General features: G+C 45.7%; 2 protein-coding genes across 2 annotated transcripts in view; both read left to right on the top strand.

The window, feature by feature from the left end:
- Positions 1–12,438, top strand: part of API5 (apoptosis inhibitor 5) — a 13,611-nt gene extending 1,173 nt beyond the window's left edge. Inside the window, exons 2-15 of the mRNA XM_026034766.1 lie at positions 2,560–2,575; positions 2,670–2,831; positions 3,770–3,863; positions 4,766–4,831; positions 5,162–5,313; positions 5,428–5,634; positions 6,145–6,249; positions 6,941–7,030; positions 7,512–7,693; positions 7,906–7,999; positions 9,361–9,417; positions 10,152–10,228; positions 10,582–10,718; positions 11,431–12,438. Of these exons, the coding sequence (XP_025890551.1) occupies positions 2,560–2,575; positions 2,670–2,831; positions 3,770–3,863; positions 4,766–4,831; positions 5,162–5,313; positions 5,428–5,634; positions 6,145–6,249; positions 6,941–7,030; positions 7,512–7,693; positions 7,906–7,999; positions 9,361–9,417; positions 10,152–10,228; positions 10,582–10,718; positions 11,431–11,510 (1,519 nt within the window). The 3' untranslated portion in view covers positions 11,511–12,438. The remainder of the gene's footprint in view (positions 1–2,559; positions 2,576–2,669; positions 2,832–3,769; positions 3,864–4,765; positions 4,832–5,161; positions 5,314–5,427; positions 5,635–6,144; positions 6,250–6,940; positions 7,031–7,511; positions 7,694–7,905; positions 8,000–9,360; positions 9,418–10,151; positions 10,229–10,581; positions 10,719–11,430) is intronic.
- A 1,023-nt stretch (positions 12,439–13,461) lies between these two features.
- Positions 13,462–24,782, top strand: part of TTC17 (tetratricopeptide repeat domain 17) — a 44,417-nt gene continuing 33,096 nt past the window's right edge. Inside the window, 4 exon segments of the mRNA XM_026034691.1 lie at positions 13,462–13,496; positions 13,498–13,711; positions 23,242–23,331; positions 24,533–24,702. Coding sequence (XP_025890476.1) covers positions 13,462–13,496; positions 13,498–13,711; positions 23,242–23,331; positions 24,533–24,702 — 509 coding nt within the window.

Here is a 24,782-nt window from a genome sequence, read left to right as displayed (position 1 = left end):
GGGCCAGGGCAGCGCATGGCGGGGTGGGCCCCGCGGGGCGGCCGCGGGCGGCCGGGCAGGAGCCCCCGCCAGCGGCCTCTGGCGCCGGGCCGGTAACGGAGGAAGGGGTTCCCAGCAGCGCAATTTATCCTGTAGAATTACGGCTAGGGGCTGCTTGAGCCGTTCTTAATTATTAGGAGAAGAAAAAAAAGTATATATTTGCATTATAAATATACTTATTAAGTATATATTGGTAATGCAAAGCACTGTGGCGAATTGAAGCCAAAGTTTCAGAATTGYGTGAGGCTTGCATGTTTTTGTAGCTTTCTTTAAAAAAAAATCAGGCACTGGTGCCCTGTGTGTGAGAGAACAAGGTAAGTAGGCGAGTTACGACGCCCACCTGCCCAGCAAGGGGGTTTTGACTAGAAACTGCAGTGCAAGGCTGTTTCCACAGGTCTTTAGGACAACCAACGATGGCTTGGAAAGCTTTTTTTGTTGTTATTTTGCATCTTCCCATGGGGCTTGTGCAAGCAAGTCCCCTGTAGGTAGCCTTCCTGCAGGAAGGCACCGCTGCACATGGCTGCTATGAAAACATGACCTTGTGGTAGCCAAAAAAGGCAGCTAAAATTGCTGAGAGCTTCTGGGAGAGATGTAGAGTAAACCAGGTGGTGCCAGTGTGCCACCGTACAAATAGGCTCTCATTGCCTTGTGGTTGGGATAGCTCCAAGGTGCAGGAATGGCAGTGCCCCTGTCCRTGGGGAATGGCCCTGAGGAGCCACCTGGCACCGGAGCATCCCGGTAGCCCCCGGCTCCTGCCGGGTTCCTCTTCATGGGACCCACCCGGAGCTTTTTTAACTGGCCCGTTTTCTCATGTCCCCGTGGTCTGTGACAAAACGTTCCGTGACTTCATTGACCCTTGGGAAGAAGCAGCTCCTTTAAACGTGACCCTTTATAATCTTACTTGATGCCTTTTGCATTCCTCAAAACTGTGACTAGTTGCTCTTTGTCAGTTTTATGCCATTTACAATTTACTGTCTCTATTTTATCCTCACAAAGGGGAACTCTCCTTATAAAAAGTTAAAATAACTCTCTTGGGAAGTAAAATTCAAATGGGAGGGGAAAAACAATATGGACTGGGAAGTAAAATTCAAAGAGGAGGGGAAAAACAATATGGACAACAAACATGTGGCATTAGAGAAATAATTAAAAACACCAGATATACTCAGGTTGCAAACAGGAACGTGTCAGTTGAAGAAGGGGTATAGGGTATTGTAAGTCCTGGTGCATAGAATTCACATGGGAGATTAAAGAAATGAGCAGGAAGAAGGTTTAAAGTAAAGAAGTACTTAGTACCGTGCTAAAATTGTTCACAGGATGTTATAGGCTAAAAATTGGTTCAGGAAATMATTTGAACCAATTAATGGATGGTTAGTTATTGATGGTTATTTGGAGTGGTGGATGGGAGTGTTGATCAGCTGAGAAGCCATCGTTTTGATCTCTTGGACTGTTTTTCTTCCCAGTTCAGTTGAGAGTCTGGCCACATAAATAATTACCAACCTGGTGTAGGGGTTGTGTAATCCACACTGGTACTGAGTGTTTAACACAGCTTGCYTCAGGGGGAGTTCATACAGACTGTTATTTCATAAGTTTGTATCTCTCTTCACTGTGGATGTGCTTCTTGTGGGGTTGGGGGTGATGGTTCTTATGGCTCTGGGAATACACTGCAAATTGCAAAAGAAAGTGTTTTGTGTGGTTGAATTTACTGTCTGAAGAAGGGTGTGTGAGGAAAACAAATTGTACAAAATTCTACTTTACGGTAGTGTCTGATAATGCTACCTTTTAGTTTCCAAACACGGAGTTAGGCCCAGCAAACCTGTATGTTTATTCTTAAGTTTATTCCTGTGGCACAGGAATTCTTTATTCCTGTGGGCACAAAATCAGAAATGCCTCCCTACCTGGAGCTGGTAGGGAGGTTCATACTCCCTCCCTAAAGTGTTTGTTTCTTTATTTCGTCTGGAGATGAATTTCTTTTCATCCAGGCTCTGTTAACACATTGCCTAAGAACTCTCATTTCCTTCAGTACCAAGTCAACTGCTTGAATAGCTGCCAAAGATGCCTTGCAGCACCGAAGGTGGTAAAGCCCTTYGGATTCATTGCAGTGGCACAGTGTGGGGACAGGTAACCTGTGCTTGGGACACAGCCAGAAACTCCCCAAARAGCTGCCTCGGTTCAGCCAAGGTGATTGTGTAGCCCTCTGCACCCAGGTGGCTCTGATGGCAGGGAATGCACAAGGGCTGCTGGCCCTAGGGCTGACTTTTGAACAAGTAGAGGAAACCAAACAACAGTGCAAACAGTCAGTCGAGGCAAATATTGCTAAATCCATGGGGKTGTACTGGGTGAAGAGAGAATTTTTCTCCTAGGTATAAAGCTTATATAATACAGTTCACTTATATAGATGGTAATGTCATACTTAGGTAAAGGCATGTGTGTGATTTGTGGACTTTTCACTTGAGTGTAAAATTAGAGAATGGGGAGACTGCTTGCTGATTGTGTCATCCTCATGTGTGACTATTTTTACAGGTATGTCTTTCTGTTGGTAACCAGTAATGTATGGGAGAGAAAAAAATCTTTTGTTGTTTTAGGAATACTGCACTATTTCTCATTTATGCTGTTTATCTTTTCTCTTGCAGCATAAGGATGCTTACCAGGCGATCTTGGATGGTGTGAAAGGAGGTGCCAAGGAGAAGAGACTTGCAGCCCAGTTTATTCCTAAATTCTTCAAGCATTTTCCGGAGTTGGCTGACTCGGCTATCAATGCCCAGTTGGACCTCTGTGAGGATGAAGATGTTTCTGTAAGGATGAGGCTAGAACCTTGTAGTAGCAAGTTGGTGTGTTTGTTGGCTTATTTATTTTCTCCCTTCCTGTAAAATATATCTTTCAGGAGGGGAGAGMAGAGTTGGCTTGTGTAAGACCTAAAAGACCAAAGAGTGTGTGGTTATATTCTTGCAGTAGAAAATTCTACTGTGAGATGGTATGGGAAGATAAATCAGTTTTCATTTGTCTTTTCACGTCCCTCATTGATCAAAGGAATAGCTCTGTAGCGAGAAGCTTAGATGCAGGTTCTTTGAGTATCACATTTTTCCTTTCAAAGCACTTCATGGGAATTGATTCTAATAAATCCCACTGGAAGGCAAGAAAATTTCATTCGCACTTGAGAACCATGAGGATGTGATGCTGCCTGTATTGGTCCTACGGAAGTCCTGAGATGCTGCTGCTTCTGTGAAAGAAGCTGTACCCCTGGTGGTCAGATCTGAATGGTTTGCAGAGGTTATTCAAAGGGTTTTGGCAAGGCGTTTGGGAACAAAACTTATAATTTATTTTTGCCACCTGCACTCCTGTAAAATTATTCTTCCTGTTAGCAAATAAGGCATAATACATTGCATCACTTTATTATTTGAGGTGATGATGATGATCAAGTGATTGATKTTGTGAATGGAGGTCCTGTTTGAATTGTCTTTCCTCCAGTACTCCTAAGAAAAAAAAAAAAGGTTTTTTCCTACATGAATATGTCATAATACTGCCATAGCAAACATAACATTTGACTTGCCATTAATGTTTGACAGTTGAATATCACTTTACAAGTATGGTACTAAAAAAAAAAAAAAAAAAAAAAAATCACACATTTTTGAGTGATTTTTTTTTCTGTCAAACTTGGTCCAGCAACTGAACTGCCTGATATTTTGGTCATTATTTTTAAGTGTTCTTCTCCCCACACTGGCTGTTTTGACAGATACGGCGCCAGGCCATCAAGGAGCTGCCGCAGTTTGCCACCGGGGACAACCTGCCTCGCGTGGCAGACATCCTGACCCAGCTCCTGCAGTCAGGTAGGGGCTGCTCGTCGCTCCTTTGCTCATCTGCCCGTGGCACACCCGAAAATATATGTGATGGTGGGGTCTGTTGGTTGAGAGAAACTGTTCTGTAGAATTTTCTTTCTTTATTTTCTTTATTTAGTTTGTTTCAGAGCAGTTTGCCCTGCTATTATTTGCGTCCTGCTTTAAAAGCTTCTTATTCCCCTGTCATGTTTACTGTACGGGTATGTGGCCACTTATGTAGGATGGTTGCTAGTTATCCTAATACCAACTGAAAATCTTTTTTTACATACCTCAAAGTTTTTCATTTTGACTTCTGTGAAAACATCCTTATTAAAAAACATCAACAGAAGCACTCTAGTTACAGCCTGTTGCTGATTGCCTGCTGAACAAGAGCTATTGGATTTTTTAATGTTGTGCTCTGGAACTTAAAAAAAAAAGTCTAAGCATTTTTGATACAGTGCATTTTTTTTGTTCAAAATATTTAACAGATGTCTCCATTTAGTTCAAGAGGAAAATAACTTGTTTTCCCCACCTATAAATATTGTAGATCACTTAAGTTTTAAAAGAAATTACTTTCATTTAATAAAGGTCACCTTGTCTACTCAGTTGTTCTTTAAAATGACTTAACTACTGAGTTAGAATTTTCCTTGCATCAAATCCGCAGTGTTAAAGCTTCTGCAAGGGGAAGGGAAGAAGGAAGAAGGATGGCTTTGTTTGATCCCTCCAGCTATATAGTCATGACTTGCTACTTCCTTTGTCTAATAGTCATTAAAAATGCAAGTTGTGTTGCAGTTCATAGTTAAATGCCAAGAATGGAATCCTCCTTTTATGATATTGGACTTCTTTGTCTTTCTGTGCATGTCAAGGACTTAAGAGGTATATTTCTTCACTCTTTTTCTTTTTCCTCTCCACAGATGATTCTGCGGAATTCAATTTGGTGAACAATGCTTTGCTCAGCATATTTAAAATGGATGCTAAAGGTAAAGGACCAAATTTTCTATAAATGTCTTTTATTAGTATTTTCCAGGGCCTAATGGGATGAGAACGGAGTCTGAAATTACATCATCTTAGCATAGTGCAGAAGTTGGAGACACTGTTTTGTGTCCAGAACAATGTTGTTCAGTAACTGGATCTGCATTTCTACAGATTAGTAAAATAATGCTCAAGAAAAGTTGTGTTCTTAAGCACATTAATATTGCAGTTCTAAAGTATGTCATGGAGTCTTATGGCATCAAATTTATCTTTTACATAGCAAGATTAGCTTCTGAATTTTAGAATAATTTGTGTTAACTGATTTATTCACCATTCAGGGACCCTGGGAGGATTATTCAGTCAAATTCTTCAAGGAGAAGATATTGTGAGAGAGAGGGCCATCAAGTTCCTCTCTACAAAACTTAAAACCCTGCCTGAGGAGGTGATGACGAAGGAGGTAGAAGAGTTCATATTAACTGAATCCAAGAAGGTGAGAGTGTACATTTTTTCAGTGTAGATTTTTAATCTTTTCCTGTGAAGTGGGTTTGACTTGGAGGTTTGCAAGGTACCCCGATGAAAATACCATTTCTGATGTTTTATTAAGGTCCTGGAAGACGTAACCGGCGAGGAATTTGTTCTGTTCATGAAGATACTCTCTGGATTAAAAAGCTTGCAGACAGTGAGTGGGAGGCAGCAGCTAGTGGAGCTGGTGGCCGAGCAAGCTGACCTGGAGCAGACGTTCAATCCGAGCGACCCCGACTGTGTGGACAGGCTGCTGCAGTGCACGCGCCAGGCGGTGCCGCTCTTCTCGGTGCGTATCCGCCCGCTTTGCAGGAGCAGCATCATGGCAAGCTCGGAGCTGCAGCTTCTGCATGGCCTGCTGGGGGTGGGAATAGCATGACTCACRGCCGTGCTTCCCACCTCTGGCTTGTGCTGTGCTGGAGCATTGGAGGGCAYCCACGTAGCCCCGAAATAGCAAGTGGTTTTGTGTGCTCTCAACTTTGGATCTTAAGTGTAAGAGAAATGACAGGACGCTCAAATTAGGTTCATGTATGTGGCTTGATCAACTCAAGTCTCATGTCAGGCGGTTGCAGCACTTAGGGCCTGCTTCCAGTTACTGGCAATCCCAGGCAATGTTACAGGCTGCCTTTCAGTTTAAACTCCCTGGAAGGGACTCTGCATCATGGAAGCTGAAGTTAAAGGAAGCATTAAGGTGTAGCTCTGTGGTAGAYACTTGTAAAGGAGACAGAGTGGGGTGGGAAAAGCATTTAACTCATTCAGACTCAAAGAAGAGCCTGAGTAACGTGTGCCTGTTTTGCAGAAAAATGTTCATTCCACCAAGTTTGTTACTTACTTCTGTGAGCACGTGCTGCCAAACCTCAGTTCTTTGACTACACCAGTGGAAGGTCTTGATATCCAGTTGGAGGTAAGTCAAAGTTCCAGTGTCATATAACTTCTAAAAATACGAATCTTAGAGACAACAATTTTTAAAATAGATATTTTCATGTATCAAAATAGCTACATGAAGAAAAAAATACTTGTCCTCTTTGAGAGATGACTCAGTGTTGCCTTTCAAAGCATGTGTCATTTGTCCTGAGCTTTTGAGGCAAGGATATAATAACTAGATCAGTGTAATCATCTGTATATTGCTGTTAATTTCTTTTAAGCACCTTGCATTTAGTGAAGTGATTACTGCATRGCTTGTGCTAATTAGGCTCCTAAGGGAGTGGTTTAATGTCTGTGTAATTTTACTTGTGTTAATCAATGCAGCTTAAGTGAGATCTTTGTGAGTCTCACTTTGAGGATGAGCTGGACTGCAAGAATGGAAGAAAAGGCTTTTGTTTAGTTGTTGAATAGTGATAACCTATTCGGGTAGGCAGAAATCGGGGTTTCTGCCTGAGGACCTAGAGAATGGGCCACGGGTGTTCCTCCTTGCGCATCGTTTTTGTGTTAAGGTTTCTTGTCCTTGTTGTTGGGTTTTCGATAGTTTGTTTTCAGTTGTGATAGTTGGCCTCTACTGAGCAAACCATGATGATGCGATTATCTCTTTTGATTTGAGAGTTAAGACTTTATACTTCTCAGTTAACACACAATAACCCTACTACTCATATATCTAGGTTTTGAAGCTTCTTGCTGAAATGAGCTCGTTTTGTGGTGATATGGAAAAGCTTGAATCGAACTTGAAGAAGCTGTTTGATAAACTACTGGTAAGACTAATGCAATTTTTATTCTTATAAAACACTTTAAAAAAAAAGTATTTCATCAGATTAAGGTTTTTAGGGCTTTGTTCGGTGGTGTTTTTTTTTTTAACCATTAATCTGTTTTTCCAGTATCTGATCCATTATCCTTTCTTTTTCAAAACCTGATAGCTGTTTCGGAAATAGCTCTAAACCATAAAGAAAAACATTATTTTGCAATTCAAAGCATTTCTTGATATAAAGAGAGACATTCGCTGCAGAATGTTTTTAATACAGTGAACTCAAATGGCTTTGTTCTGTTTAAATTTTATAGTCATGAGTGACTGCTGTTGACCAGTACCCAAGGCTGTGTCTGTGTTAACTTTAAGTAAATGTGTCCCTGATTTAGCAGCACTGGTGCAGTAATAAAACCTCTAGTGCAAAGACTGGAAGAGGACTGCCAGGATATGTCCAAGTGCCTCCTATATCTGTTCTGCTTTTCCTACATTAGGAGTACATGCCACTGCCTCCAGAGGAAGCAGAGAATGGGGAGAACGCTGGCAACGAGGAGCCCAAGCTGCAGTTCAGCTACGTGGAGTGTTTGCTGTACAGCTTCCACCAGCTGGGCCGCAAGCTGCCCGACTTCCTCACAGCCAAGCTGAATGCCGAGAAACTCAAAGACTTCAAAATCAGGTAATGCTTTAGGGGCTGGGGCTGTGGAGAGGCCAGTATGGAAGAATTGCTATCACTGGGATGGTGGACAAGCACAAGTCAGACTTGTGGAAGAATCAATTGGAGCATTTTTCTTAAAGGGAAAAAAAACAGATTACAAATTCCTTTGGTTATGCTTTTATTTTTATAGATGTGTATAAAATGCATTAAGCACTTGCTTTTGTGCTTTTTAGGCTACAGTACTTTGCTCGAGGACTGCAGGTGTACATTCGACAGCTTCGTCTAGCACTTCAAGGAAAAACTGGAGAAGCCTTGAAAACAGAGGAGGTATTTCCCAGAAATTCTGATTTTTCTAACTAAACCTGCTAAAATAACCAATAAAACACATTAATGGTGTGTCATCATTTTTAGCAGTGCAAGGAGGTGAAGCAAAAAGTAATCCTGACAGCCATTTTCCCTTTAAACATGTTTAAATTGTCTCTGTATTTTAGACGACCAGTATGAACTTGGCCAACAACTTCACTGGATAGAAAAGTTACTGTTAGGAAGATGTGCAGAATGACAGTAGAGTCAATTGGCATTTTACACTTGTGCACCATAAAGACTTGGTTGTATTTCTCTGCAAATAGGTTCATGGTCAAGTATTAGCATTTAATATTCATTAGTGCAGAATTGCTGAGCTATGTGTTGTTGGGTGCCGTCAGACATGCATTAAAAGATAACACCRCAGATTATTATCCAAAGAAGCTAGAAATAAATTCATAGATTTTGGGTACAGCAGATTGGCCGGGTTCAAGATCATCAAAAATGCAGTAAATAGTGTGGAAGCTCTGTTAAAGCTGTAGTGGAGAAGCTGAGCACCTGGCTGGCTAATGCTGTCATCAGTATTTTCCTGAGCTTCACTCCTGCATTACTTGAAAACAGCACATAAAGATGTAACTGCAGTGTGATGGCAGGAGAACGTGCTTGTGATGCCTGATTTCAGAGGGCRTCTTTCAGGTCTGCAGGTAGGAAAGTTGTGGTGTCAGGTGCAGATTTCTGGTAAGTGTTGCCCTGCACGTGAAGCAGATGCAGAGCGTTAGCCTCCTGTAAGAGATGTTGTGGTGTTGCCAGACTTCCCCTACGTGTTCAACCTACAAAATAATAAATACACCTATGGAAGTTGTTCTTCAGGCCGATACCGTGTTGATGCTCATTGTATCTACTGGCTGGCAGTTGTTTCACAGACTTGAGCGAGTGTCAAGCTGTGCATGTTGTGGACACATCACTCATAGTGTCACTGTCCATGTGCCACCTCTGGAGGAGGGAATGGGACAAAATCTTAATGTGCAACTATATCATACCTCACACTGGGTCTTGCARTCTAAGAGGGGCTTTTAGTTTCTGGTCATTTTGTTAAACTGCTCTGTGTGTGCCAATCTCTGGCTTAACTGCTCTGTGTTAGCAGAGAAACTGTAGGTGGGAAGTGCATGGGAATGTTACGATYAGCTGTTTTTTTCAGTAGATGTAAAACTTCTAAAAACCTAAAAACTACTGAAATCTCAGCAGTGCGGACACCTTTCACTGTTGCTGCAGCAATTTACCGGGAAGAATAATTAGTATAATATTGTGACTTCATCAAATGCAGTTGAAACAGTTATTGACTACTAGAAGAGCTGGCATTCAGGGTTGTTTCTTCTCTTTTACAGAACAAGATTAAAGTGGTTGCCTTGAAAATAACTAATAACATTAATGTTTTAATCAAGGTAAGTCTTAATATTGTGAAGCAGTGTAAATCTATGCAATAGGCTAATCTGAGGAGAAAACGGGAATGTAAAGGTGTGAACCAAGCTGTACGCTGCAGATTGCTGCCTTAGCAGCTGCTGCTTAGGAGGAGTGTTGAGGCCCTTTCCAGCAGCAGTTTTCCAGCTTTCTACCTCCAGTTCTAGCAGGAAGCACTGTGGAAGGGTCTGTGGATTTGGGATGAGCCTTGTACCTTCTTATTGCCATTTCTTGTAGGAATAGGAGGGGTAAGTAAGAGGCTGAAGGAAGGAGGAGGCAAAGCAAGTTGCTCGCTGTGCAGGACCCTTCTCTCCACAGGGTGAAGAGACCACCATGCAGAGCCCTTCAAACCACCCTGATTCCTTTTAACAGCCTTTTTGGGAGTCGGCTGACTTCCACAGCTGGCCTTTCTTGCCTCGCTTCCCAACTCCCCTTCACTAAAAGATGTTCTGTGCACCTAAATTTGAGGGGAGAAAAAAAGGATACTATTTAGAGTGAGAGGCTATTTTCTTAATATACATCTCACTTTTCCAAGTAAGGTGTATGAACTAAGTTATCTGCTGCCCTTTTCTCCCTCTGTCATGGGGCTTAAAAAAGTATGGGGTTTGAAGTTGTAAGATAACTATTATTCTGGAAACTTGGTAGAGAACTGAAATCTTGAGATGTAATTGATATGAATTTAATCATAGAATGAACTAACTGATTTTGCCTCTTGTAGGATCTCTTCCACATTCCTCCTTCCTATAAAAGTACAGTTACCCTGTCCTGGAAACCTGTACAGAAGGCAGATGCAGGGTAAGTTTTCTATAAAACAAACTAAAAAAAAAMMAMMAAAAAAAMCAGCCATCTTTAAAAACACCCTTTGCAAAATTGATATCCCAAACTATGCATGTATATATAGTATACACAGCACGTGAGCTTCACAGGCAAAGGTACCACCTATCCTGAAAGGAGTTAAGGCTGTGGAGTTATATTTTTAGTCTTGCTTTGGAGATACAGTATATTTATTCACCTGGAGACTAGCTTACTGCCTCTTCCAAGGCATCTTCATTAGCTGCTGCTAGCTTATAACTGTTAATATTTGAGGCTGAACTGCTGTACTTGTCACTACAGGGATGAAAATCTCTATTTTTGTTTTCTTCTCTCAGTCAAAAAAGAACAACCGAAGATACAACCTCAAGTTCACCCCCGAAGAAATCTCCAGCAGGACCAAAACGGGATGCCAGGCAAATATACAACCCTCCCAGTGGAAAATACAGCAGCAACCTGGGCAGTTTTTCCTATGGTAAGTAAGGCTGCTTGGGAAAGTTTTGTTGGGGAAAAAACGTCATTAGGCAACCTTATTGTCAGGTTCTCCAAAGATCAGAGATTTCTAGCGTCTGCCAGTGTGATTGGATTTGTTCTTAATGGAAAGAAACAAAAAACTTCCTACAGCATCCGAATACTTTGGGTGCTGTCCAGCTAAGTGTAGGATCCATAATTTGGATGCAATAAAATACCAGTCCAGAAGAAAAATCTTAAAAGAAGAAAAACCTGGGATGACTTAATAGTTAGGATAGATAGGGTGACAGAGCTGTGGTTTTCCATCACTTGAAAATTAATTAGGAGCAATTTCAACAAGCATGTAAGATTGAGGTTATCGTGGCCTGTTATGTTACCAGACAAAAGGATGAACTAGAGAGTGGAACAAAGTCCTTTCRTGGCTAATTTTCAACTCTGTCATAATACGTTAGCCCAGATCAAGTATTAAAGTAGTGGGACTGTTGCGTGTGGTAGCATTAGTACTTGGGAAGATCGAGCTTGGAGACCTTGATTATCCTGACCTACAGTYGGTGAGGTGTGTTGGTCATTAAAACCTAAGGGGGAGATTTCTGATGCTAAGTAGGGGGTATCACCCTCAGAGGTTTAAATTGGCCATCAGTACCTCTAGTCACAGTGACTCAGTTGTCATCTGTATGCAACATAAAGTCTATAAATATTTCTGCTTTTATTTTCAGAGCAGAGAGGTGGTTTCCGAGGAGGACGAGGAAGAGGCTGGGGAGGACGTGGCAATCGCAGTAGAGGAAGAATCTACTGAATAGACCGTGACATCTTCTGTGGGCTAGAGCGGCTGAGGTGCAAGTCCTGCTCAGCAAAGGATGGCCTGGGGTATCGCTCCCTTTGTGGACTGCCTTCCACTAAGACTGACTTAAATGTTCTTTATACCTTTGTATGTATGATCTACTTTTCTAACGGACTACAACTTGTCCATAGTGAAACTACAACTGTATTTTTGGATGCTTACAGTCAGCAGTTTTGGGTTCTTATTTTTGAAGTGTCTTCAGGATTTATTCAGAATTTGAAAACAGCGTAGATGTTTTATCGATAGCTGCACTTGACAGCTTGCATAGAATCTAAAAATCAGCTACTGCATAACAGAAACTATGTAATTGAGTTTATGTAATAAATAATGGACAGGAAAGGCATGATTACACAGAGATACACGTCAGATAAGCTTAGCAGCTGAAATAATCCTTTCCTCATCTGTAACCATATTTTGCAATATGTGGAGAAGAGCATCACTGTTAAATTAGCTTTTATTTCCTTTTTATAATTAAATTGACTGAGACAAATGCTGGATTTCTACAGTTTGCAACATGGGTGGATTTTTTTTTTTTTTTTTTTTGCTTGTAGCATGAAGCAGTCCCTTTACTTAGAGATGTGGCGATTGTGGTGTTTTTTGTTTTGCACATCTTACTCTTCTCCGTGCATTGTAATGCAAAAGTGATGTTTTGCAAATGAATTTTTAATGTTTAATATGAATATGTGCATATACTTAGGCCGTGAAATTTAAGTAAATGAACAGGAAGAACACAACAATAAATGACTAGGATTATTCCAGGAGTGGGAAAAGACTGATGCAGTGATTAAGCTTCATCAACCAGAGCTGGACCATAGCAGTACCAGGCTCTTTCTTGTGTATTGCAGATTTCTGGGTTTGTTGGCACTAGATGCTTTTTTTTTATTTTTAACCAATACAACTGCATTTAAAAATATATAAATAAAACCATATTTTGGGTAACATTGAAAAAATCCAGCTATGTAGTTTAATTCAGGTGAAAAAGATTCCATGCTATTTTCTTTATAGCAAATTGGGATTAGAATTTACTGGTGTGCACCCAGAAGATACAATGCAAGAGCACAAAGCTTTATTATCATTTTAATATGTTTTCTTGCCACTTAAAATTCTTACTTCTCAGGTCATTGAACATTGTAAAGAGTAGCCGACAGAAGTGGGGGCAAAGGAAAAGAATTTTAATAAGTGTTCCAGGGCACGCTCATGTGAAATAAAATAGCTTTAGAGGAGTGAAGGGTTTTATTTTTGATTCATTTTCTCCAGCCCTTTTCTGTCCATGCGCGCAGGCGAGCCCTGGAGCGGCCGTTTCCCTCGGCGTTTCCCGGTGTTTTTGTGAAGAACAGCGTGTGACGCCGGGCTGGGCGCCCGCGTTGGCGCCCGGGCCGCCGGGCTGTGACGGGGTAGCGGTGTCGGCTCCGCTCCGCAGCGCGGCCCTCGCTGGGATCGGGAGCAAGCGGCCCTTTGGGTTTCTGCTCGCGCTGGGCGCTGCGCCCACCGCGCGGAAGACCCTTTTTGAAGCGCAAACTGCGCTCAGCAGGTCACCGAGCCAGGGCACGAGGTGGCTGATGAACGGCCCTTCGGCACCTGCGCCTGCACAGTGTTTTGAGAGCTTCTTCAAACTCATTCCCGAAGCCCCTGCGCAGGTTTATTCCGAGTGGGGACTCGGCGCTGGCGGCTGCTCTCGCTGCGCTTGGAGCGAGTTGGCGCTGCCGGACTGCCATCCGCTGAGCAGCGGCCGCAGCAGCGCCCAGGGCTGCTCCCCACACACACACACACCGCTCCGTGTCGGTGCAGGGAGCCCTTGCGGAGCCGCGCTCCTGGWTTGTGCCCGTTCCCCTTTGGAATACACCCCGCGCTCATTCCGCTCGGCTCCTCGTTGGGCGGCTCCCGCCCCGCCTCCTCCCCTCCCAAAATGGCCGCCCGCGCGCTTCCTGTTCCGGGTGGCGCGGGAAGCCGGGCTGGGGAAGATGGCGGCGGCAGCGGCGGGGTCCGGGCGGGGCGGGGCGGGACCCGGCCCGGTGCCGGTGCCGGTGACTCGGCGGCGGCCGTGGGCGCCCTGGCGCTGGGCCCTGGGCCTGTGCTCGCTGCTGGCGCTGGGCCCGCGCCCCGCCGCCGCCACCACGCACTGGGTGGTCACGGAGGACGGCAAGATCCAGCAGCAGGTGAGCGCGGCGGCGCGGCCGGGCCCCGCCGGGCTGCTCCCTCCGGTGCCTGGAGCCCCCGCGGGCGGGCGGGCGGCCCGGGCCCCGCTGTGCGGCGTCYCCATCGCGGCGGGCTCCGCGTCAGCGCCTGCCTGCGCCTCGGCCAGCGGCCTGTGGGAGAGCGGCGCCCAAACCTGCCCGCTGACCGGCGGTGTCTCCCCAAACAGCACCCCTGGATAGTGTCTTTTCTCACTTGAAATCTGGGGAGTGAGAAGAGTGAGTGTTTTCCAGAACTAACTCCACCATTGTTATMAGTGCTTTGTTTTCTGGTTTGTTCTTGTTGTTAGCTCTTACAGACACAGCAGATAACTCTTTCTTTTGCTGGACAACAGAGGTTATCATCTGTTCATTGGTAATGAGGTGACTGRTAATTGTGAAGCACTGAGCTGGTAACTAACCCATGTCCCCAACTATTTGAGCAGTGCTTCTCTTAACACCAAGGCCTAGTTACTTATTAGCAGAACATGCACCAAAAATGTTCTTGCAGAGCACCCCTTTGTGTGATTTTTTYGSTGTTTTCACGACGTTGCTGTTCATCACAGAGGCTTCCAGCTCGGTCCCTCGGCAGCTGCTGTCGCTCTGTGCAGCGCCGGGGCGCTGGGCTCTACGTGCGTCTCGCAGMCCCCTTGGCCGGGCAGCTCTCAGTGCAGAGTCCGGCCTTTCCGCTGCTCTCGGAGCGTTCCCTGCCACCCCAACGGTTTCTTTATGCATTGTCMTTAATCTCCTGCAGTTTTGTGGAGCAGTGTTGTTGCATCGGTTCCTTTGTTCTCCCACAGTACTTTGGACTCCTGTTTCAGGCTCAAAAGCAACAATGCATTGYGCTAGTTCCTGTTGCTGCAGTGGCGGCCCAGGTTTGAGTGCCAGTGCTGCAGCCTGTGTCACTGCTCGCCCCTAGCTGCTGCTCCGCCAGGACCCTTTCTGCAAAGCTCTTTGCTGTCCATGGAGCCCCTACCTTGCTGCTGCGCGGGGTTGTTCCGTCCCAGACGCTGGATTTTGCTTTGACCTGGATGAGGTTCCTGCCCGTGCAGGGAGCTCCCTTTCCTGAGGGTGCCTCCTGACGCTGCAGCTCGCGCAGAGCTCCCTTTCCTGAGGGTGCCTCCTGACGCTGCAGCTCGCGCAGCGCTCTGTGCAGGCTGCAGGGTGGCTGAGGGCTTTCCCCGCCCTGGGCTGGGCCCTTAGTAACTGCCTCAACAGGGCTTGTTTAAGGATCATGTTGGTCCCTGAGGGACACCCGCGGACCTTGCGCTGCTGCTCACAACCCTTCCAGCCCAGCAGTGTCGAACCCAAGTGGCTGATACTACCTGTGACTAAGAGTGGGGTCTGGAGTAGCACCCATTTAATTTCAGCAATATTAGCCTTTGCCTAAGAAGGAGATTGCCCCTGTTTTATAGAAGGAAGGATTAGTTGTCACTTGGACTGCTGCGGGTTATTTGAAAGAGGCCCAGGTGATTAAGATGTGGGCAAAGCTTAAGTGATAGTGAGAGTCAGACATTCCCTGTGCCAAATGAGTCACTGGCCGTGGATGTCCGGAGGAGCATYGGTGACAAGTGGCTTCCTTCAGCTTGAAGTTTACTGCTGTGAATTATATTCCTTGTTTCCAGAGTGTGCTGTGAATCAGAGCTGGAAGCAGCGGCAACGGCCCCTGGCCCCTCTCCAAAGCGCAGCAGCCCGAGCTGGTGGCGGGCAGGAGAGGAGCTCGTGTCTCACCCCGCCGTGTCCTCGGCGTGCGCAGCCCCGAGCCTGGCGCCCGCACCCGCGCGGGCGCCCCGTCCCGGGTCCCTGAGGAGGGATTTAGCTGGAGTTCCCGCCGCTCCAACGCCCTGCCGGAGGTGCCGAAGCTGGGGCAGACCTAGCAGTGTTGAGGATATCACCGAGATCTCATTGAGGAGGAGAGAGTGCTTGCTGAGCAGACCTTGCTCTTCCAGTTTCTAGGAGGCATTTCTGAATGATGAAGCAAAATGATTCCCAGCTGTGCACATAGCATTTAATTGTTGCAGTAACGAGAAAGCCATCAAGTTTTATCTATTTTGGTGGCTGTTTCTAGGTCTAATTTGTCACTCCCTGAATCAGTTAGTGTATCTTCTTCTGATTTCCGTCCACCTTCAGATGTGAATTCCTGCACTGCCAAGGTCAGGGCAGTTGAGTCTCTTGGGGGAGATGATATCTGCTCGGTGTACGTTTAAAAACATCTTCATTTGCCAAGCCCTGGTATAAAGTTCAGAGTGATACACCCTAGGTTCTAGACTGTCCTTGTGTGCTAGGATGGGGACTAGCCACTGTGCCCAGGTGCTGTGTCCTTCAGGAGAAGGGAAAGCTGTGGAGAGGCGGGCAGTGAGGAGGTGACACAGGCTACGCACAACGCGGCCAGCGCTCTCACTGGTGGCTTCAGCGGTGAGGACCAGCTCCTGCAATGCAGCAGAGGGATCTCCCCTGCAGGAGCTTCTGCAGATCACACGTTGGGACCTGATGGACACAAAGTCAGGCAAGCAGGGAGGAGTACAGAGTTTGCCATGTGCCTGCCGGACTGCTAGAAATGCTGAAAAAGCCACTTCTGAGAAACTAAGCTAAAAGAAGTGAAGAACCTCCCATCCAGATGACTACAGAAGGACTGAGGAAGTGTTGCCAGGAGCAGAGAGGCTCTGGCATGGGATCTGCGTTGGCAAGAAGCTTTGTTCCTTGCGTGCTGTTGGTTTGACATCTGGTGGAGATGGCCTGGAAAGCATGGCAGAGCAAGGTCCACGCGGGCACCGACCTCCCCGAGTTACACGTGGGGAGCGTGGCGTCGTCCCTGCTTGGTACAGGGAAGGTTGGTGCAGGAGCTGCCGCTGCGAGGCGGTTGTGGGTTTGGTGGAGGTTGGAGTGCGCGCGTGCCCGAGGCGAGGCGCTTCACGGTGGCGTCGGGGCTGGCTACCGCAGCGCCCGTGCCTCGGGGCGCCCGTGCCGCGGAGCCGGCTGCGCGTCGGGGCGAGGGTGAGAACGCGGCGTGCGGCCCGCGCTGGAGGGAAGGCTCTGCCCCGACATCGAGGGAACACAGGAAATCTAGTGCTGCCCAGGGAAGACTCTGTTGTGTGTTAAAACCAGCAAAAAGACTTACTGAAACAGCCTACACAGTGTGTCTTCCCCAAAACAGTCGTCTGTAAAGGTGTTTGCAGTTGAGTGTGTGCAAAGAGGCCRGCGGTTGTTTTGGGCCTAGGGCTGCTCGCTGGAAGTCATTCGACCTCAGCGTGGGAAGCTGGGCGGGAAATTTCTGAGGCATCGGTCAGTGCCTTGGGTCATGCCCCAAGAGATGGCGACCGGGTTAATCCAGAGTCTCTCTCCCGGTGATGGCTCCGTCTGTGAAGCTGGAAGGTGCCAATCTTGCTCTTTCCAGGCACAGGCTGCTCCTCACTCTGGCTCCTGGTGTGGGTCCGTGTGGCTTTGGCCTCCCAGCCAAATCCTGTTTCTTTTGGTATCCTCGTGCTTCTCTCATAGTGGGGAAAGTGACAGGATAAGAATCAACTTTTCCAGCCTGACTTTTCCGTGCTGAAGGCTGCAGTTGGGCCCTGGTGTCCTTTCCCCATCTTTGAGCTTCATGGTGAAAGGGCGGCCTCGAAGCAGCCCAGGCATCTGTTTGCATGAGCCCATCCAAGCCAGAAAGGGCCGAGTCAGCCAGCCTGGGAAAAAACATGTTCTTTCAAGTACCTGCCTTCTCTTTTGCRTTTAAAGCTGCACTCTCACCTGAAGCTATGTTGTGTTTTGTTTTGTTTTTTAAAGAAAAGCTGATACATTAGAACCATCCTATAAAACTCCTCCTCTAAAAATATATCACAGCTTGAAATCCTTTTCCTTTAAAGGTTAACCAAGGAACCCATGGGTTTATCTACTGTTCATTCTATTTTTGTCATCGCTTGTTGAAAAAAATAAGGATCCCAGTTTGAATTCTTTAGGTATCTTACAGTAATTTTTTTTTATGCTTTTCTGGGATCTGAGCAGGAGAACACCTGAYGTTTTCAGGCTTTGGCAGTGAGCAGGCGGCGGGGACCCGGCTGCTCCTGTGCCGCGGGCGCCATCCCGCCTCTCCCGTTGGGATGCACCGGGGGTGCGTGGCCGGCACCGCGCCGGCTGCCGTGCACAGTGAGCCCTGGCTGGAGAGCCGCCTGGGAACTGGCTTGGAATGCAGCCGGRGGCCTGCGGGCGGGAACGCTGCCTCCCTTGGGTACGTAGCCCTGCCGTGTGCTGGTTCGCAGCTGGTGCCCTCTCTTGATGGGATGCGTGTTGAGCAGGGCTATTGTACAGTGCCAAACTTTGTTTSGGGTACAGCTGAAGTACTACAAGCACTGAAAATTTCTGCTTTTCCTGCAGCTCAGCTCTTTTTAACAAAACAGCTCGTGCTGTTTTTTCAGCAGCCTGCGCAGCTGTAAGCCTTCCRACAGCTGCCTGTTGTAAAGCAGCCCAGCGCCGCCCTTCTGGATCCGTCTCCCTGTGAGGCCCTCGGGATGCGTTTGCTGGCGCTCCCCGCGTGGCTCAGCCCAGGTGCCCGTGGGCCCTAAGTGCCCGTGGGCCGTTTTGCTTTATGGCCTGCCTGGCACTGGGGCGCAGACAGGGCGCTCGGCAGCCTTCCACACGGGCCGTGATGTGTCCCCTTTGCCGGGGACCAGCTACTGACAGCAGCCAGCGTGAGCTTTACATCCTTCTCATGCAGGAGACTGCAAAGAGTTCCAGTCCGTTAGCCCGGGAGCTGCCGGAAAAGGAAAGGAGCCAGACCCACCGGTTGAGGCCTATGAAACGGGTACCAGGAACACGCTGTACACCGTGGCATCAAGTAATAAAGTAATGTGGGGTTGTTCACAGTCTCTTTCTGTCACCTTCTACTGCGTGTGACACAGTTTTTGGGACGCACACACAGGCACTAACAGTTCCTGTTCGGGTGTTCCTGTTTCGCAGTTAAGTGACATTTCCTCAAAAGGCCRTATCTAAAATAGTTGACTGAGATATTCATCAACCTTAACTTAAAGTTACGTTCCAGTACAATATAACTAAATGGCAAGGAAAAAGATATAGCGGAAGGTTTCACAAACCTCCCACGTTTAATTATCCCGAGGCCTTGGGATACACAGGTATCGTGCAGGGCAGAAGGGTTTGAGTCGTCTGCTGTGGCTTTCTTTGCCGCACAGACGCAGTGTGTTTCTTGCTGAGTCAGGTTTTTAGCTTACTTGGTGACCAGGCATCATTTCAGACTGTGCTTCATAACGAAACTTTCCCCTTCGGGCCGAGCTGAACAGAGCACACTTATCCTACACGCCGTTTGCTGGCACGCTCTGGGCGCTGAAGCTGCAGCAGCCCTTTGAGCTTCAATGAAGGCTTTTYAGCACTCCTTTTTCCCTTCTCCCTGTTTGCTGTGCTTGAAGTCAGATCCTTGCATTTCAGACATCTCACCTTGAAAGTCAGAACTTCAGCACTTTGGAGGAAGAGTGGGTGAGCATGKTGCTGTGCCACAGGGCAGATACTTGGGGCTATAAATAAATAAATTGGGACAAGCGTCTTTTTTTTTTTTTTCCTGGCTTGCAAGACTATGTTAAACTCTATGAGGCTCTAACTAACCTGCAAACTGGCTACTTTTTCATTGCATCCCGGAAGAACATTATGGAAACTTCCTCAAACTTTCCAGGAGATGGGCTGAATTCCAGCACCCCTTTGGTTTTCGCTGTTACGAGAGCCCGCAAGGAAGGGTGAAGCGCCGCCCTGCCGCTTGCCATGTTGCATAAAGGCAAAGCTGCAGCTTCAGACACAGCTGGGATTTGTCACACAAAATCCTCGGCCCTGGCCTTGCACGTCCCAGGAAGCAGCAGCCGCGGTGGGAGTTTGCAAATACTTGTGCAGTGGTGGATGCAAGCTGCTAAACACACCCYGTTTGTGCGAAGAGACAGCAGGCAGCTGTGGGCTCTGCACCCGTGTGGATATAATGGGTTTTCTTTTCCTTAAAATGTTGCTCTTCTGTTCGTGTTCTTACTGTTTTGTCTAGTGGTGCCATGGGGATTTAGATGAGTTTTGCAAAGGCAACAGGCACAAAGAAAGGAGAAATCATCCGGTGCTTCATGCAGAATGTTTCTGGTGCAGCCAGTCGTGGTAGTTTGAGTTTGTTGTTGAAGCTGGGACTATTCTCACCGTGCAAACAGGTAAGTCTGCAAGGTGACTGTTAAACAGAGGAAGCCTATGTGTGGGTAAGAACACAGGCATGACATGGGGCTGAATTGAACTGGTATTTTCTGAACTCTGCAATATTTTAGTAATATTTAGACTTTTTTTTTCTCATGAAGAAAGGGTATAATCCAGAACCATCCTCCAGGTATGCGYATGTATATTAAATACATTTTATTTTGACAATATATTGCGTGACTGAGGAATTCTTTGGCAGGGGAGCCAAGTTTTGAGGCTTCTGTCATGTCTTGGCCCGCTGATGTGGGCTGAGCCGATGGGTGCCTGGCAGCGCGGCGCTGCCCACAGCCTGCGGAGCAGCCCTGTCCCTGTCCAGCGGCAGGAACRGCTGGCACGGGAAGGAAGGTGCTTGGGCTGGCAGGGTGCTGTGAGCAGCAGTAACAACCGTGCGTCTTGGTGACAGTTTGGGCTGGTTCTGGGAGAGGAAGGCTGTGCCTCCAGCTCCTGAGCTGTGTGATCGTGGTGTCGAGGAGCGACGCGATGAGATGCTCCCCTGAGGTCCGTTCAGAGCAGCCTGCTGGCTTGCCTGGAAATGCGTTGTTAAATCTTTCATCTGTGGTTGCTTTGGAKCTGGTTTGGCTGATCGGGTTCTCAGGGGAGCTGTGGGACTGCAGGTTGTTAGGAAAGGGAGGATTCTCCCAATTGTSAGCAGGGTGGCTTTGAATTAACCCAAGCAGCTCAGGAAGCTGCACTGCAAACTGGGTGAAGCCCCAAGCACCATCCTCCTCCACGATGGTGCCTGCTGATGTGATTTATTTTTCTTCTCATTTGTAGGCATGAAACCCTAAGACCTGCTATGCTTTTCAATTAAGAATCCATTCTGGTTTGTGTCATGTAAAAAGCATTCAGCTCCACWGCAAATTGTTATTTCCTCAATCATAATCTTGTAATGTCTTCATACTGTAAATGTATAAATTAAAATGKATGAGGATGGATATGTTATGTCCTGTTCATTTTTATGGGCTATCAGAAAGAATGCTTTGAATGTGCAGGATCGAGGTTGCTTTGTAAACATCTATGCTGGACAGATGTATGAGGTTTATTTTTCCAATCAAATTCTCTTTCAGAAATTATTGCTCCTCAAATGGTCCTTACTTCTAATAGCTGATAATAAAGTCTTTATTTTAATAGCTTGTTAAAATTGAAGTTTTGAACTTCTGGCATCAGAAATGATCAAATTTAAATGTAAATCTAAGGTCAGATTTACTATTRAAGTTTTGGTTTTGGAATTTTTCATGTTTAGCTACTGCCTTGGTCTTCAAGAGAGGTCATGGCTGCTGAGGCTATTTGATAAAGTCACTGTTCTAATAGGGTGAGGATCTCGTTGATCGTTAGGAAGTGCTCATTTGCTGGGGAAAAACTGGGGTCTCATCTGGAAGTGAAAACCTAAAGACTGAGGAAAAATATGGTGCTTGTGACTGAATATAATAGCCCGGTGAATTGACATAACCTTATGAATAAACCCAAGGACACTGCTGATTTATTGCCACATTCACTTTGATTTCTTTTCAWGCCATCATGTTGTCAACCATAGTTCATAGGAATTTGGAACCACTTGTTACGCGTCGCATCACTTGCCTGTCACCCCAGCATTTTGGATTGGAAAATAGCACCCAACTACCCAAACACACCCAAATTCACAACTACCTCTTAGGAGGTTATTTCATCTCAAGCTGTAGACAGAGGCTCTCTGTGAATGTCATTTTGATTCTGAAAGAGTTGCGGGCTGGTTCCCTTCACCTTGCAGGGAAGGCGTTTGAAGCGGTGTTGCCTGAGTTGCATTCTGCAAAAAATCGTCGCCAGGTGGGTGCAGTTTGGCACTGAAGGAGGAGCTGATGGTCACCTCCCACGTTCTGCTCTCAGTGACTTTAATACTTCTTTAATACTTCAACTATCATTTTCTAGATTGTCATGGATGCTACCTTTTATTGGCAACAGCTAAATCTGAAATCTCCAAATTCATAATGTAAAAATAAACTGGCATCAAYAGTACCTAATATTTTAGTTTGTCTGGTGATGCAAGGGAATTGATTTGGAGAAGAAAGTGCATTTTTCCTGCAAATCTGGACTGTCTAAAGAGCCACTTTCCAAAATGTTTCCAACCTAAGAAAAGCAATTGAAGTTTTGGTTTGAACTCAAGAATACCTTTTTAGCTAGAAGTGACATCGGTTTGTGGGGAGATAGCAGAAACAGGCAGATATTTGCTTTTGCTGTAGGGGATGGAGTCCTTGCTTAGTAAGGAGGCTTGTAAGACAGGCTTAATGGTCAGTAGTCAAAAGAAGGTTGATTTGAGGTTCTTGTTTGACTTAGAGTAAAGCGAACTTGTCCCAAGACTAAGTCTMTTGGCAGGTGACATTGAAATGAGCAGTGCGTCTTCGGTAGGGCTGTGGCAGCCGGCAACCCTCTGTAGGAAGAGAGAGTCTCAGGAATGTGCCTGAGTTGCTTGGAAAGTTGGAAAAAGAGCAAGAGTTCCCTGGCTTGTATCACACACGTGTGTGCAGGAGACTTCTGGAGCAGAAGGTGATGTAAGCAGACAGGCTTCATAAAGGCACCTTCTTGCCTGGGGTGACTTCCCCGCTGTAGTCGGGCAGCAGAACCGATTTAGCACCGGGACAAGGCTGGGGCTTTGCTCCTTAGGAAGGCAGTGCTGGTGCCTGTGGGATTCACCCAGGGGCTGGGGWAGGTGGGACATGCGGGCACCTTGGGGGCAGCCTGCCCTGTGCCACAACCTATGGAGGCTGCAGCGAGCCTCTCTGTGCCAGCACTTTCAGTCCTGCTTTGCTGCTTCTCCGTGTCCTTCACTTACTTCCTTGTTAATTCGCAGGTCAATAGACTCTTGCAAGTCTCATTGGCAGGTTGGTGCCACGAAGGAGCTGATTTGAAGCTMAAGTCCTTTATGCCGAGAGAGGGACTTGACAGAGGAATTTTAAAGCTATTAAACAGATTTTTTTCAGTTTTGATTTAGAGAATCTAAATACTTTGCTCATAAGCACTCTTGATGTTTTTTGAATGATGAATTTAGTCGTCTGTTAGGCTWAAAAGTGTGTGTGGCTGAATAAACTAGAACAGGTTTGAGACTAAAGAATGGGTTGTATTGGATTCTCCAACCTCAATGCTGGAGAATGTAGGCATGTAGGAATACAGATGAAAAAATTGGGCATGCTGTGAATGCTGAATGGATAGAAAACTTCTGAACAGACAAACTGGACCTGAATGGTGTTAAATTCCCATCTTTCTAGATTATGGGTATAATTTGGAGATTGTCTACTCTGATGGACTGTTGACTTGTCTTGCAGGTGGATTCGCCAATGAACTTGAGGAACCCACATGACCTAGTAATACTAATGAGACAAGAAACAACCGTTAACTACCTCAGAGAACTGGAGGTAAAGCTGACATTAAGTATTAAATGATTTCTGAAGATTCAAATTCCCCAACCCCACTATTGCTCTGGCTAGAGCATGTGAGGGTTGAGGTTGCTTCTGTTTTCCTTTAAGCTTCGGTATTTTGGAATGGCTCTTCTGAAAAGACCTTTAACAAACTTTATAAACTGTCTTCTAAAATGCAGTTAAATTGTGGTATGGACTGGGCAAGCTCACAGACTTGTCCTGACTATGTCCTGCTCTTGTGCAAGTTTTGCTTTTGTCACATTAGCTGAATTAGCTAATTGAGAAGCTAGATGAGGAGCAGTTACCTCCAGATAAATGGGAGATGGGGAAGGGAGAATTGCCCCTTGTAAGAAGACATTAGTTCAGCATTTATCACTGGACTGTATCCATATTTCTATGGTAATAGGCATCTCAGTTAAGGATAGAAAAGTAGTTTTAAGTTCTTGGAATGTCTACTGTGGGTTTGTAAATGAGTAATATACAATCTATAACATAAAATGATTTTGGTCAGAATCATATGTTATGAGGTCTTGTTTAAGATGCTATTACTGTTTGTATCTCTARCATCTCATAATAGCATGCTGAAGAATGTGTATGACTGATTTTTATTAAAAATGCCAAGTTAAAAGGCTGTATTCTCTTCCTATTTCACGTATACAAATCCTCCTGGTATTTAATGGGTTTTCTGTCTGCAGGACTCAGTGGGAATTTGATATGCCTTACTGTACAGGGGGACATCGTTCAGCCACTGACTGCTAGTAGTGATCAATATCCACGTGCTTTATGAGATGAGGTAGAGCCCGTAGTGCGTGTCATAAGCTGATTCACAGGAATTATTTTCAGTCTTGATACTTGCATTAGCTTGCAACCTCAGCTATACTTAGCATGCTGAATGGTTCTTCTCCTTTCAACTGCCTACAGTGAATTTGGAGTGGTATTTGCCCTCTTAGAAGCTGGAGGAGAAAAAAGGACCTGTTCAGGTCATATTATCAGTACTGAAAGTACTTCTGTCCAAATAATAATAATAATAATAAAAAACAAAACAGGGAAATACTTCTGTAGTTTTAAGAGACCTTTTCAGATTTTCTTCAAATGAACTCTGTTATATATTGGAAAAAGCTGAATTGTTCAGTTTCTAGCAATTGCACAGCTTATTTTTGTCACTAAACATTMTTCTGTTTTCTTTTTATTGCTACAGAAACAGTTAGTTGCTCAAAAGATTCATATAGAGGAAAATGAGGACAGAGACACAGGGCTGGAGCAAAGGCATAATAAAGAAGACCCGGACTGCATTAAAGCAAAGGTGCCCTTGGGGGACCTGGATTTGTATGACGGTACATACATCACCCTAGAGAGCAAAGATATCCGGTAATGAGACTTGATATTTTAAGTTTTTTTTACTGAATTCTTTAGATAACAGCTTTTCTATTGTGTGTTAGTGTTGAATG

The sequence above is a fragment of the Nothoprocta perdicaria genome, unplaced genomic scaffold (assembly GCF_003342845.1).
Source record: "Nothoprocta perdicaria isolate Ctin4 unplaced genomic scaffold, notPer1 scaffold_15, whole genome shotgun sequence".
Taxonomy (NCBI): Eukaryota; Metazoa; Chordata; class Aves; order Tinamiformes; family Tinamidae; genus Nothoprocta; species Nothoprocta perdicaria.
This window is presented reverse-complemented; position numbering and strand designations above follow the sequence as displayed.